The 16,116-nt window shown below is 42.2% G+C and overlaps 1 protein-coding gene across 1 annotated transcript in view; it reads right to left on the bottom strand.

Annotated features, from left to right (window-relative positions):
• AKAP12 (A-kinase anchoring protein 12) overlaps window positions 1–4,961 on the bottom strand; it is a 122,888-nt gene extending 117,927 nt beyond the window's left edge. Inside the window, exon 1 of the mRNA XM_077811793.1 lies at window positions 4,836–4,961. Within this exon, the coding sequence (XP_077667919.1) occupies window positions 4,836–4,961 (126 nt within the window). The remainder of the gene's footprint in view (window positions 1–4,835) is intronic.
• Window positions 4,962–16,116: the final 11,155 nt, after the last annotated feature.

The following is a 16,116-nucleotide window of genomic DNA, read 5'->3' as shown; positions in this document are numbered from 1 at the left end:
ATGGTATCAAAACAAATACTATAATGTGTGAAATTTAAAATCTCTTTGAGTGTCTCCCCCTCCCACATCTAACAGATAATTGGATTAAGTAATGCACTCTGCAAGGCACTACATATAAAGACCACTGGTGAAAAGTGAAATGGCTCATTTTGTTAGTGGGATTGACCATACAGAGCACATTACACAAGTACTCTAACAAACATTGCTCTGTACCTCTGCCACAACTGAGGTTTGGTCTAGACTTAAGAGTTAGGTCAACACAGCTACATTGGTCAGGGGTGTAAATAAATCACAGCCCTGAGTGACGCAACTATGCTGACCTAACCTCCAGTATAGATGTAGTATGTCAGTGGAAGAATGCTTCACTGTTTACAGTGTTGGTACCAGAATATGAGAAAGACAAGGTGGGTGAGGTACTATCTTTTATTGGACTAACTTCTCTTGGTGCAAGAGACAAGTTTTCACCAACAGAAGGTGGTCCAATAAAAGATATTGTCTCTCCAGCAGCTAACTTCATTTGTGGAGGTGGTGTTCTTACACCAACAACAAAAAAAACTTTTGTCAGTGCAGGCTGCATCTACACTAAGCAATTATGCAAGCATAGCTACACCAGTATAGTCTCCATAGTGTAGATGTACCATGAAACTAGCAAAGGTATTCTTGCCAATAGCACCTAGATATGAGTGTTTCAGAGGCTGATCTTTCATGGTGGAAAGTCTTTGACTTTAGAATTCACCTCCCAACTTAGTCCAACAGAGCAAGAGTTTTGTTAAATGTGAGGTGCAAAGGTTCATTTTGACCTTGTCTACACTAGGGGTACATCAATACTTCAACGACAGGTGTGTTCTTAACTCAGTTTAGCTAATCGTTTAAAATAGCAGTGAAGACGTGGCAACTCAGCTTTCAACTCAGATGAGCAGTTTGAGTTCAACCTCAGGTTTCCTCTATAGGCTTTTACTTGCACTGCTAACATGAGTTAAAAGCTGAGTTAACAGGTCTTCCCCACTATTTTAATGCAAGATGGCTAATGTGAGTTAAGGTGTATCCTTTAAATATACATATTTTAGTGTAGACATATTCTAGGCAATATATGGGTGGGGGAACCAAGGCAATCACAAGATTGTCAGTACCAGTGTGTCATAGGGTAAAATTCTGAACCTATTGAAGTCAATGGCAAAACTAACACAAGACGTTAACTTTGCCTAATTGTGATTTAGTGATCTAAACGAGGCATAAGTCATGGGCACGTGGTTCTGTAAGTGAAATTATAAAACAGAACAATGGATAATAGTTGGACTTCAAAAGAGAACTCACTGTTGATGATCACATTATGCCACTTGGCAGTAGTAGTGGGATTCAAAGAATAAACAGCAAGAAAACATACTACTGCCAAAAAACTAAGATGAGCAATACCACTGGCAGCAGATTCTTTTTAAAAACCCGCTACTGCTAAGCAGGTGGAGGGGAAGGAAAGGAGGAGGGAAAAAGGGAAGGAAGTCTTTGGGAATTTTAAAAACTCTTTCCTCATACACATAGTGTAGCATGTTTATTTGATACATCTACAGGCTAGTATGCAGTCATAGTTGCAAAATTTTGGATGCTACAGACAATAAAAGGTTTTGTTTTTTATTGTCTATGCTGTCAAACATTTTGCAACTATAACTCTATACTATCCTGCAGATGTACTGTATCAAATAAACACAGTAACAATGGAACTATTGACTTTGGCAGATTAATATTTTATAGTTACATTTAAAATACTTCAAAATTGTCCCCATAGATTCCTACATTCATCAACAAATATATGCAAACCATGGATGTGATAAGACACAAAATAAATATCTATTGGCTGATGAATGCACCCACTATCATGTTACTACTTACCTGACGGGACAAAAATCTTACTGAAGACCTGAGTGATTATATTTGCATTAATTATTAATTCTTCAATTATAATTCTAACATTTGAAAACAATATAATGGTTTTGTATTCATGTTCTGGCTGAATTGCACTGCTGAAGATTATTATATTAGCATATTGTGAAAACTGATATCCTGCGGTGCCTGCAACAATACACCCAACCCAGAATATGAATGTGGCACTCTCTAGAAATGAGCAAGATAAATGTTTATCTAGTACAGGACCAGACTAAATTCTGACAAAGTATGACTTAATGTTCTGGGTCATTTTAAGTGTTGGAAGAACTAAAATAAAACCTCTGTCAGATTTTGAAATAATATTGGGCCCTAACCAGGATCTCAGAGTTGACTGTCCAAGTGATTTGCCCTGTAATTGACCTGCCAAGTCTCACTCAATTTGGATTAGTTTTAAAAGCAGTTTGCAAAATTTCAGTTGATGTGTTTCAATAAAAACACTCAAAAAGACCGTTCCTTTAAAGTTGTCACATTAGCAGCTCTTCAGTAAACAAATTAGCTCTCTAGTAGTTATGAATTTTTAAACAGTAAAAGAGGTTGTAACCAAAAGGAAATACAAGCATAACAGTCTGGTAATTTCCCAGTTTGAAAGGGTTGAATGGAATGAATATGAAAAAAATGCTCTATGCACTTATATACTACTTTGCTGTAGTATTCTGTATATTGTACAAAAGTGTACACTATTATATTGTAACAAGCACAGAACAAGATGTTGTAGGTGAGATTTTTAGTGGAGTGAGGTTACAAAAGGGAACAAAGATAAACCTCATGAAAAAAAATCTTCCATCAGGCTATGGAAAACAAAGCAAGACAAAGCTGTTAAATTAAACCCAAATTAAATTTTGAAAAAATAGTATTTTACAGAGATGAAACTATTATCAATAAAACAAAACTATTATTAATAAAAACAGTTAAAAGTATAAAGGAAGATTCCTTTTTCACAGCTTTTTCTAGATGACGACAAGATTAATTCTATTAATTAGAAAGAATTTTTTCTTAAGGAGAAAAATGGATAAAAACAATTTTTAAAAATATATGTAAAGTTACTTTTCGGTAGCCCTGGGCCCTCCACAAAAAGGGCATTACCTAGATTACCTAAAATTATTTTATCCCGTCTTTATTCTGATAATTGGATTTATATGATTATGAATTTTATGTCCCTTCTTAGATATTAACATTATCTTGACTGTGAAACATATTTTTCACATAATTTGAAAAGATACTGTCTTGACCTTCTCAGGATTTTTTTCCTCTCCAGAGTAAAATAATGTTGTCTTCAATCACCTTTGTCAGATATTTCAGAAATAATTAGTGATTTCTGCCATTAATGTCAACCAAAAAGATTCACAACAATCATCTTGCCTGCAAACTTTTGGCTTCTGAATACCAAACTACTGTTGCTAAATACCACAATATCTTACAAACTAACATTGATTTTAAAGCTATTAAAGACTAATGTGCACTAGTGAATCTGTCAAAACATGCAAACAAGATCTCCTGGAGGCCAGGAACTATGGAAAATTGTAGCTGAAAGTTAAAATCAGAATCGCAAGGTCAAGGAAACCAAGCCACAACCAGTTCTCAAGCTTTCACACCCACACATTAGATTAAAAGAATTTTTGAATGCTCATACTTTAAAGACCCCAGTTCTGAAGAACGGGAAAAGTTGGATAACTTCTGCATAAATATGTACTGTTTCCCCTGTTATATGGAACAATCTAAAAACGAAGCTAATGTTATGAAAACATCCTTGATGCACATAATTTCCCTCTTGCCCCCAACATCCTTTCAACCAAGAGAGTGTTCCAGCACAGGGAAAATGTAGTCGTTCAAAATTTATTGTGAACAGCAAATACATTAAAATAATTTCTTGCAGTTCTCCAACATATCTATTAAGACACTTAAATTCTCATCTGTGCTGGTTCGCCCTTAGCTAATTACTACATTTTGCCTGTGGGAATTCATTAAGGATTATGAAAACTACCCCTAGGGACTAACTACTATGGCCAACTTTTTGTTTTTCGTTTAAAAATTGTACATGTTGCACACATATATGACACCATATGAGAATCCCCAACGGGGTGTTTACTCAGCACCGATGCTGTCATAACACAGGGGAGGCAGGGAGGGCTGCTGTCGAGTTTGAGCAACTTGTCAACGCAGGAGAGCCTGGAAAAGCCATAGATGTACTGGTTTTCTTTCACCCAGACCAGAGGCGCCTCCCACCTGCATCCTCTGTGGGGAGGAGAGGAGACTGCAGAGAGCAGCAGCACGAGCACGGGGTACCACGTCGAGCTGACTGCAGGAGCGCACCGCCCTCAGGCGGCTCTAGCCCCGGGTACTGGGTGGGGTCTCCCCCCCAAGCACACACATACGCAGGGGCTGAAGAAGGGTGGGTCTGTGGTAACCCCTCCCCGCGAGAGGCTGCCCCGCGGGCTGAGCGGAGCCAGCTGCACGGCAGGCAGCAGATGCAATGGGATGTAGCTAGCGTTCGAAGGTGAGCGAGGCGCTTGCCAGGGGCAGTGCAGGAGAGGGCCCCGCCCGAGTTTACCAGCCGACTCGGGGAGGAGGGGGACTCCCGCCCCTGGCCCCCTTGGCGGCCCGCAGCAGGCGCGGGGCTGTCCGCCGGGGGGCGGGGGAAGTTTAAGGACGGCGGCCGAGGCCGCCGCTTGCGCAGTTCCCCGCCCAAGAGCGCTGCGGGCAAAGCGCCGCGCCGCGCACTACACTTGGCCGCCCCGACACGCGGGAGGGGCAGGTGCTGGAGGCAGGTGTTCAGCCGCGGGCGGGAAGTTTGCCCCGGCGGGTGGGTCTAAGGGGGGAATGCCCCCTCCTCCTCTCCCCCCCCCCCCCCGCACAGAGGGCTCAGCCCTGCGCCGCCTTGCAGGGGACGAGGCTGGTACCTTGGCGGGGTCCTCGGGCTCTTCAAGCGGCGCCGCCGCCGCCTCCGGACTGGCGGGCTCGGACTCCGCTGCTGCAGTGGGCGCGTCCTGCGGACTCGGCTGCTCCGCCGAGCTGCCCGCGCCCATGTCGGTGCGTGCGGCTGCGGCTCTCCCGGCGCCCCGCTTCTGTCCGCTCGCCCCCGCGGGAGCCCGCCCAGCACCGGTAACAATGGGGATGTCCGCCCGGCCAGTCCCCGGCGGGCTGCGGCCGCTCCTGCTCAGGGTGAGTCCAGCCTGCGAATGAAGGAGCCAGCCCAGCTTCCTGCCAACTCCTTTAAAAAAAATCACCTCCTCCCTTGTCCCCCCGCCCGTCTCTCCCGCTGGCTCCATCACATGAGCAGAGCCCCGGACACGCCTTGCAGCATCCACTCTGGCTGATAAGGAGGACAAGACCCAGCCGTGGCCGAGCCCCTGCTCCCCAGCGCCGAGGTTAGCCAGGGCTCCTAGGCCATCTCTTAAGTGAGCGGCGAAGGTGGGGGATGCAAGATCCCCCCCCATGGCACTGGGGTAGTGGGCCTTAATTCCATCCCCCAGAGCAGAAGGAAAGGGGCTGGGGACTGTGCCTGACCTTCGGCTCTCAGCTAAACAAGCATAGAGCTCCCCCTTCCCGCCCCAGTCTCTGACTAAGCCTTTCTTATCTTCCCTCCAGCAAGGACAAGGCAAAGAAAAGGCGGCTGCTCTCTTGGAGGCATAAGCCAGCGGGGCACTGAATTTATGGCGCAAGAAGATCAGGACCAGCTTGATGCAGTCAAGCCCACTGAGACATTAATAAATTGTGATCCTAACAGATGATTTGTTTTTTTATGTTTGTGTTGCAATGTACCCATCCAGGAGCAGGGCCCCAGCTGAGCTAGGATGTGTGCAATCACATATGAAGACATGGTTCCTGCCCCAAAGGGCTTACAATCTAAGAGCCCCTTGAACTATGCTGCATCAGGCCTGCTCATTAAATAGCTGAGAGACTACCAAAGAAAATGTAGGTGCTGGAAGATTAATAGCACAGTGGTAGCACTGTTAGCTCAGCAGACACTACTGATATGATGCTGGTAAGGCTGTCTTTCAGATGGGACTTCAAAGGGAGACCTTGTTCACTTGCAGATGTAAAAGATCCCCTGGTACTTTTCATAATGTAGGAACTGACACTTGAGATGTGTTGACTGAATTCCAATTAGAGTAATTATATATATATATATAGGTTTCAGAGTAACAGCGGTGTTAGTCTGTATTCGCAAAAAGAAAAGGAGTACTTGTGGCACCTTAGAGACTAACCAATTTATTTGAACATGAGCTTTCGTGAGCTACACACATTTTTCTGAATTTCTGCTGCATTTTCAATTTAAAAAGTACTTCTCCACGTACAATGCTGGAGCATTGTGCTGTTAGCGCAGAATGGTTGCTGTGTTCCACCTCATTTCAGCAGTGGGTAAAGTGAAGTGATCTTACTACAATGTTCAGTGACCCATTTTGGTAGCTCTTTGGGGGAAAAAACACCATGTAAGTAAGTGTCAGTTGGAATTTGTAGAGATGACCCTAGCACAATAGGGTCCTGGTCCATGCCTGGGGCTTCTAGGAGTTACAGTAATATAAATTCCAGGTAATTGGAGAGTAAAGTTCAAAGGAAACAAACCTTTCATCGAGGTAGTTTTGGAAAACTTTATTCTCATGGTTTGAAATAAGCTGCAGACATTGAAGGAAGGAAGGAATCCCACATTCATAATGTTTTCAGTAAGACGCATAGTCATGATCTTTGCATCTAATTGGCAGTGGATCCCTCTACCATGGGAAAGCTGCTTTTAGTTTGAACCAAGCCCTTCACATTAGAAAAATGAAGGGGTGGGGGAACTGTGGTAGAATAACAGCAATAGAAACCAGTGGCTGCAGTGGGGATTATTCAGTTTCTTATTATCTAAGGAGACAGCGCTATAGGAGTTATTTTTAAAAAGCTACATGCTTGGTCAGGAGTTCCAAACTTCTGCTGATTTTAAAGTGTCAAAGTGAGTTAACAGTTATTGGATAGTAATTAACCTACTCTATACATCCTCATTTGAGAGTTTCAATACATAAACTTAAACATAGGCTATCAAATGAGGGAGTATACAGTAGGTTAACCTCTGATCCTGCATGCTGATCTGCACAGGCCCTTTATAGCCATGTGGAGCCCCACTGAAGCCAGAGGGACTCCCTGTGTTTGCAGAGATCTACCCATGTGGGTCAGCTTGCCGGATCATGCTTTGCGCAGAATAAAGCAGTGTAAATGAAAAGGGACTCCATTTAAAGATAGCCATGATTTGCTTATCTTTTTGAGACCATGGTTTTAAGATTTTTCAGTGAAATAAGACAGTGGTTCTCAAAATGGGGGTCGGGATCCCTCAGGGGGTCGCAAAGTTATTACATGGAGGGTCGCAAGCTGTCAGCCTCCACCCCAAGCCCTGCTTTGCATCCAGCATTTATAATGGTGTAAAATTTATTAAAAAGTGTTTTTAATTTATAAGAGGGGTCGCACTCAGAGGCTTGCTATGTGAAAGCGGTTGCCAGTACAAAAGTTTGAGAACTACTGAATAAGACAATTTTTTTCTGCTTGCCTCTGCTGAGCTTCTGAAAGGTAAAGCACAGCTTTTTAAAAAAACAGTAAAATTTCTCCTGATATCATGTTGACAAACTGCTGCTTCTTTGAAAGCTAGTAACAAATCCAACAAACCAAGGTCCCAAACCTTTAGATACAACTTCAGAACAAATATAAACAGATTTTTTTTTTCAATGCAGAACAGGTTCTCTTGTATTAATTCATGCCAGGTTAAATTGCAGCAGTGAACAAAACAAGGAGCATGGGATTTTCCATCCTGATACTAAACAAACACAACTTTCTTTCCCATGCAACAGCAGCTAGACCAGCATGTTAAATACTTAAGCATGCCTTCTTTCAGTACTTTCAAAAAGTATCAATATCAAAGGAGAAACAATACTTATATTAAAATATAGGAGATGGAATCTGCCAAATAGCCTGCTGGATAAACTCACTATTAATGTTATTTATAGAACACAGTAAGTATATGCCCTGTTTTAACATATGAGACAAGGTCCCTCCCCTAAAGAGTTTACAGCCCAACTCAGACAAATGATAAACTGAATAAAGTATAAAGTTATTCAGTGTAAAAAGTTAAAAACAATCTTCTTTCAGCTAAATCCTAGCTTAGTCATAAAAACAAGGCATACATTTTTAAAACTATTTTTATGAGTAAGCTGGTCTCTGAATTAATATGCCCATTAGTCAGTCCTTTTTTTTTAACCACTATGTACAGGATCTCTAATGGCAATTGGAGCAACTGTCACTTTACTGCATCAACACCCATTAGTTAATGATTAAAATCTACATCAGTCTTTTCATTTGAGTTTAATGGAATAAAATAATTGTCTTACATCATCACAAAGGGATCAGCATCTCCTGTTTTCAAACTAAAATCTCTCCACTTCATACCAACATTTATTTCCACATTTGTATATGGTAGCTGGAGTCCATTGTGCTGCTGAGCCGTCAACTGATTCCATTAAGTATTTTTTTTAATTCTCCTTTTTTTTCTGGCCAACAGGAGATTAGTATTGGATCATTTATCATATATAATAGCAACTGTCAAGGGGAAATAACATTGGTGGTGAAATGTGCCATGTAAGAGGACATAAAAATCTGCCACACCTCCTAAAATTTACTTCTAATTTTTTTAACAGCACTTTGTTCCTAATTATTAGCACCACAGTGACTGTGTCACTGTAACAGTGGATTGTCATTTTCCCAAGAATATGAGAGGCTTTTTGGGGAGAGGAGGGCAGGGCACCTATATATTTTTCCTTTTAAGTACTTTTCTCAGATTAAATAGCCCATCAGAATGATATGCCCTAGTTTTACAATGCAGGGGAAGGGGACATTTTATTAAACTAATCTCAACTGTGTTCACAAGTTCTGAAGGGAAAGTAAAAAAAATCTCTTCATCTGATCTGGATTCAACAGAACAGAATTTGGTTTTACAGAGTTGCCTTTCATATTCAAGGTACGTCAAAGTGCTTTACTGCATAATTAATTAAACACTAGCACTGCAGTGACTGTGTAAGGAAACACAGTAGCCACTACATGCCCTTCAATATAACCTTAGACATTAGTACCTGTTTCATCTGAGAGCAATGATTTATTTTACTATTTTCAGGAAGGGTCATGCAAGGAGTCTTTAACTTGTACACAGCAACAAGAAATGGGCAACATGAACCTTGATGTTAAGAGAAACTCAAGTGTAATATATTCTAATTGTTAAATTATTACTTTAAAAATGTCTTAAATATAATGCTAAAGAATAATTAACAAAAAGGAATCCGCTATCTTGACAATTGGATGAGACAAAATGGCTAAAAAGACAGCTTTTTCATTAGAAGTCAGACATACTCAAAATAACTATTAAATATGTAACATTTGATTACTATAATACTGCTCTTAATACTAAATACCATTTTTAAAACATGAGTAACTGGTCTGTTAGTTTTCGTTTATCTATTTACCGTTGATTAAGAATAAAATATGCATGATTAGTAAATAAAAATACTAATTTTTGTTTGCATAAGGATTCAGATGTAATAGCAATAATAATAATACCGTGAAAACTTACAGTGCTTTTACTTTGAAGAGTTCAAAGTACTTTACAAACAGCCTTAACAACTACTCTGTGAGCCAGACAGGTGCTATTTCCATTTCTACTGGTGGTGAAACTGAACTATAAGGAGGCTAATCCCCCTCAAAGTTACACAAGGAGTGAGTGGCAGAGCAGGGACCAGAACTTAGCAATGATCAAGGTCACAACTTTATATTATATAAACACTAATAATTTAGAGAAGAGTGGACAGGATTTGTCTAGCAATAATATCTACATTTTCACTTCACCTGTCTTCCCTGCCTTCCTTTCTCCGTCCGTCTCTTGGTCACTTTTTCTATCGTCTCCTTGGTCTTTCCTCCTCTGAGGATTCTCTTTAACACTTTGCCTTTGTTCTGGTTCCTTTCACTGTAAATTTGCTCCAAGCCTTGCCCCTCCTGCCTGGTTTCCCCTGGGGGAAGGTGGGATCAGGGATCCACAGTCCGCCCCCCGACACAGCCTGATCCACCTGCCTCAACTGTACTGGAACCCTCAGCTCTTCAAGAGACGACATTCTGTTGGCCAGTTTTAAAGGGGCCAACACCTGAAAAAGTTTGTCTCCATACAAAACCCTCCAGTGCCAGTCAGAGTGAAAAAGATTGAGAGAGCTACAGTCTGTGATGTGACCATCTTCTAGAGAAGAAACAAGCCCTTACTGTACTATACTATAACTGTGAAGGGTCCACCTTTCTCCCACTAACCCTCCTGAAGTGTCAGCACTGGGGATGATGAGTCCAAGTCTTGGTGTGGGATTTGGATTTAAACTCATATCCCAAAGCATTTCAGAATTAAAATTAATGGGTTTAATGCTCCTATGTGCAAGAAACAAGCCACCTAGCACTCTCGGAGTTTCCTTCAAGGTTTGTTCCCAAGGTAGTTACTGGGAGTCCAGTCCCCAAAACTCACTGAAGTTCCCAAGATGCTGTACTTCCACCTGAACTTTGTGGCAGTCCTTGACAGGATGGCTCCGGTAATCCTGCTCCCAGCACTTCCTTCAGTGTGTGGATGGAGGTGGGGTTCCCCCAGGGTAGAGGGGGAACCTGTGCATGTTAACAGACGGAACAAATGGGAGATGTAACATATACATTCTCAAGCTCTTTATCCTATTCTGTCATCTTTCTGTATTTGAAATACTATACAGAATGGCAGGAGACCAACATTTAGTACAACAAGAATTATTATATATTAAAAAAAACTAGGAGTCCTTGTGGCACCTATTTATTTGGGCATAAGCTTTCATGGGATATAAGCCACTTCATCAGATGCATGGAGTGGAAAATACAGTAAGCAGGTATAAATATACAGCACATGAAAACATGGGAGTTACCTTACCAAGTGGGGGGTCAGTGCTAACGAGGCCAATTCAATGTACATGGCAGAGGGGCATTGCTGGCACATGATGGCATATGTCACATTGGTAGATGTGCAGGTGAACGAGCCCTTGATGGTGTGGCTGATGTGGTTGAGTCCTATGAATAGATATGCGGACAGAGTTGGCTACGGGGTTTGTTGCAGTCCTTGCTTACAGACAGCTCCCCAACCTGAAGCAAATATTCACCAGCAACTACACACCACACAAAAGATACACTAACCCAGCAACCAACCTCTGTAACAAACCCCATTGCCAAATCTGTCTGCATATCTATTCAAGGGACACCATTGTGATGGGTTGGATCACAGAAACCTCCTTGGGCTGCCACCTGATGTGTCAAGACTATTTCTGCCCCTGCTTTCCTGCCCTGCCAGCCTGGAACTCCAGCACCTTGTCTTGCTGAGCCAGACACACCAGTCTGCTCCAACACAGACCCAGGGTCTGAACCACTTGCCCCAAAGCTGCAGACTTGACTGAAAGCAGCTTACAGAAGTGTTCCTGTCTTTAACACTCAGATGCCCAACTCCCAATGGGGTCCGAACCCTAAATAAATCAGTTTTACCCTGTATAAAGCATAAACTCATAAATTGTTCACCCTCTATAACACTGATAGAGAGATATGCACAGCTGTTTGCCCCCCTCCCAAGTATTAATACATATTCTAGGTTAATTAATAAGTAAAAAAGTGATTTTATTAAATACAGAAAGTATTATTTAAGTTGTTCCAAGTAGTAACAGACAGAACAAAGTGAATTACCAACCAAAATAAAATAAAACCCGCAAGTCTAACTCTAGTACAGTAATAAAACTGAACACAGATAAAATCCTCACCCAGTAAGCTTCCTTTTACAGACTAGTCTCCTTCTAGTCTGGGTCCAGAAATCACTCACACTCCCTGTAGTTACTGTCCTTTGTTCCGGTTTCTTTCAGGTATCCTTGTGGGTGGAGAGGCTCTCTCTTCAGCCAGCTGAAGACAAAATGGAGAGGTCTCCCAGGGGTTTAAATGGACTTTCTCTTGTGGGTGAAGACCCCCTCCTCTCTCCTATGCAAAGTCAAGCTAAAAAATGGAGTTTTGGAGTCACCTGGGCAAGTCACATGTCCATGCATGACTGAGTTCCTTACCAGACAAGCCACATTCCTGGGAAAGCTCAGATGTGGATTGTGTCTCCAAGTTCTTTGTTGGCTTAAGGGCTTCTTGACTGGGCACTTATTGAGAATAGTCTTTTCTCAGGAAGCTGACCAACTGCTTCATTAAAACCTACTTAGAATCAGACAAGTATACAGCCAATATTCATAACTTCGAATACAAAAAATGATACATGCATACAAATAGGATTAATAGATTCAGTAGATCCTAACCTCTACAGAGATATGTTACATGGCCTATGTAGCATAAAACATATTCCAGTTAATTCATATATATACATTCATAAGCATATTTCCATAAAGCCTTATGGGGGGCACCGTCACAATCATCATAGGACTCAACCACATCAGTCACACTGTCATGTGCCAGCAATGCTCCTCTCCCATGTACATTGGCCAAACCAGACAGTCTCTACGCAAAAGAATAAATGGACAAAAATCAGACACTAAGAATTGTAACATTCAAAAACCAGTAGGAGAGTACTTCAATCTCCCTGAAAAAATTAAAGGAGTACTTGTGGCACCTTAGAGACTAACAAATTTATTTGAGCATAAGATGAAGTGAGCTGTAGCTCACGAAAGCTTATGCTCAAATAAATTGGTTAGTCTCTAAGGTGCCACAAGTACTCCTTTTCTTTTTGCGGATACAGACTAACACGTCTGCTACTCTGAAATCAATCTCCCTGGACACTCTATAACAGACTTAAAAGTCATCATTCTTCAACAAAAAGACTTCAAAAACAAACTTCAATGAGAAACTGCAGAACTGGAATTAATTTGCAAACTTGACACCATCAAATTAGGCCTGAATAAAGAATGGGAGTGGCCGGGTCACTACAAAAAATAATTTTCCCTCTGTTGATACTCACACCTTCTTGTCAACTGCTGGGAATGGGCCACATCGACCTTGATTGAATTGGCCTCATTAGCACTACAAAAAGTAATTTTCCCTCTGTTGATGTTCACCCCTTCTTGTCAACCGTTGGGAATGGGCCTCATCCACCCTAACTGAATTGGCCTCATTAGCACTGACCCCCACTTGGTAAGGCAACTCCCATCTTTTTATGTGCTGTATATTTATACCTGCTTACTGTATTTTCCACTCCATACATTTGATGAAGTGGCTTATATCCCATGAAAGCTTATGCACCAATAAATGTGTTAGTTTCTAAGGTGCCACAAGGACTCCTCGTTGTTTTTACTGATACAGATTAACATGGCTACCTCTCTGAAACCTATTATAATATTGTTATATCTAAGAGAGCCATTTTGTTCTAACTTCCTCTACTCTATCACATATAAACTTTAAAAAAATTACTTTTTCAGCTGTAATTTGTCAGGCGTGTTCTTACTCCAAAGACGAATTTAGAAAATGTGGAGAAAATCCATTCATTTTTTTAAATTATCTGAGCATGAGCAAATGATGGTTTGCATGGTTTAAGAAAATAGCTGTCATATTTTTATGCTTTGATAACTGAAAAAAAGGGCTGCATTTTAAAATTTCAGATTTGACCCCTATGGTTCTGAATGAGAAATGCACACTTTGATGAACGTTTGTTGTGAAATAAAGTGAGCACTGCAGTATCTGCTTTATGAATAAAGGCCCTGATCATGCAATTGGAAGCCCTGCACCCACGGAGAACCTCGCTGAAGTTGATAAAGCCCTGCCCGTGTGTCACTGATGGTCTGCCTTTACAGTTCTGATTGCAGAATCCGGGTCTTAAAAGTGTTTTTGATCCAACATCTCTTTTTCTTCTTCCTCGCCACTTCCCTATTCACAGTCAGCCTTCTTTTATAGCCTTCTTCCAAAATTCATGATTGTATGCCTTGCTGACATACAAATTGCTCTCTCTTTTGATCCTATAACTATTGCCTCAGAAATCATTTGGAGTGAAACCACGGTCTTTTCCCCCCACAACAACAATTATTTGATTCCATGTTTTAATTTACTGTAATCATTTTTCCCCTTCAAACTAACCTCTTCTTCCTGATTTTAGGTGGGTATGCCCTTCAGTCATCCTAACAGTGATGTCAGGGGCCAGAATCACTTCCCGTGGTAGATATAGGTGTTGTAATTTAGATGTAGCAGCTTTTGTTGCTGAAACAGTTTGGACTCATACAATCTTTTATCATCACCCTCTCTTCTTCCAAGACTGCAGATCAAGGAAGCTGTTGTGGGAGTCAGAGAGGAGAAGAGTGTCAATTCTCTGTCTGATGGGACAGGCTGATGGCATCAAGTGCACTGCCAATGATAGAGGGAAGTGTGCTGCTGAACTTTAAAGGCCACTTTCCAGTGAAACATGCTGACAGGACAGGAGATGGCTTCCAATGACAAATCAGCAAGGAGAAACAGGAGGGCAGCCCCTTCTAGATGTTTGTCAGCACACATCCAACCCTGGGACTCACAACTCACTCCCCAAATGCACACACAACATGCATCAAAATAAACCACACAGGAACATTAGGCAGGGAGAGGGGTTGGAGAAGGGTATCTGAACCATTGAATGCTTGAATCCCTGTGACATCATAGGTGCTGACTCCATGGGTGCTCCAGCCCTGGAGCACCCACGGGGAAAAATTGGTGGGCAGCCAAGCTCCCTGCCCCGCCCCAGCTCACCTCACCTCCGCCTCCTCCCCTGAGCGTGCCACATCCCTGCTTCTCCTCCCAGCGCTTGCCGCTGCAAATCAGTTGTTTCATGACATAACAAGCTGTGGGAGGGAGGGGGGAGAAGCGGGAACGGGTGCGCTCAGGGGAGGAGGCAGGGAAGAGGCGGGGCCGGGGCGGAGATTTGGGAAAGGAGTCCAATGGGGCAGGGATGGGGCAGGAGGGGAGGGGGCAGGGTGGAGTCGGGGCAGGGCTGGGGGTGAAGGGAGTCGTGCACCGGCGCCAGGAGTTGTTGGTGCCTATGTGTGACATAACTTAGTTCTAATATACTGCAAAGAACCCAGAGCCTTTGATAAGAGAGATGCTGAATCCTTGTTTTAACTGTCAGGCACTAAGATATTCTAAGTAGATACTGCACAACATGATGGATATTAATAGTGTAGACTGGGCCTAATCTGAGTTCTTTAGTGCACAAGTCTGAAACAAAATTCTGAAATAAGTGGCACTGTTCTTGTAGGAAGGTACTAATTAATGTGAGTACGTGGGTGGGGGCAGAATTGGGCCCTTAATTATTATTAACAAAATGCACAGACTACCTTCTTCTGTGATTTAATCACTGTTTTCCAAGGTACTTTTTGCTTCCCCCTCTTACCAGGGAACCTCATTCTCTAAGTTCTCCCTTGCACTATGCCTTGTGCAGCTGTTTACACAAGGTGTAAAGGTGCAAGGTGGGCGTAAAACACCACCATTCTAATCTGGCACTGCCATACATCCAAATTGTGCAGGTGATGACTCCTGTAGGTGCAATGTAATAGAAAATCAGACCTTCCTGTTCAAATTTAGGATCATAGAAGCTAGACGGGGGAGAAAGACCTGTTAGTTCATTAAGTCTAAGAACATATCAATATCCAATTAATACAACACTTACCTACTCCCAAACAGCTGTGACACCAGTGACGGTGGAGCTGGCAGACCTTGTTTCCCTGCCTGCTTCTGTTGGTCACACTCTGTCCTCAAAGCCCACTGGGGGTGGAGGAGCTGGAAGATGCTATTCCCCCACCTGCTGCTGCTTTCTCTCCATCCTCTGCTGCTCTTTACAGCTGTCAGAGAGCTCTCCAGCCTGATTGCCACGATGGCCCATCACGATGTCAGCAAGGTCTCCCTCAGTCCATTGGGAGTTCCTGCACCACTGAAGTCAATAACAAAGCTCCCATTCATTTCAGTGATGCAGGATCAGGCCCCAGAGGTCAGCAGCATATTTTAAAGGGAGATGCTTTATATGCATTAACCTGCTACATTCTAATTGGTGGGACATTACACAAGACCTTGTCAGGGAAATTGGAAGTGAAAGAGTTGCTTTCACATTGCATGGGCTATTGTAAATATGGCATTTTCTAACTTTTTAATTCCTGATTTTGCAATCTAAACAACAATTTTTAACATAGATTA

This window comes from Eretmochelys imbricata, chromosome 3, assembly GCF_965152235.1.
Source record: "Eretmochelys imbricata isolate rEreImb1 chromosome 3, rEreImb1.hap1, whole genome shotgun sequence".
NCBI classification, from domain to species: domain Eukaryota; kingdom Metazoa; phylum Chordata; order Testudines; family Cheloniidae; genus Eretmochelys; species Eretmochelys imbricata.
The sequence above is the reverse complement of the archived record's forward strand: the minus strand, read 5'-3'. Positions and strand labels throughout refer to the sequence as shown.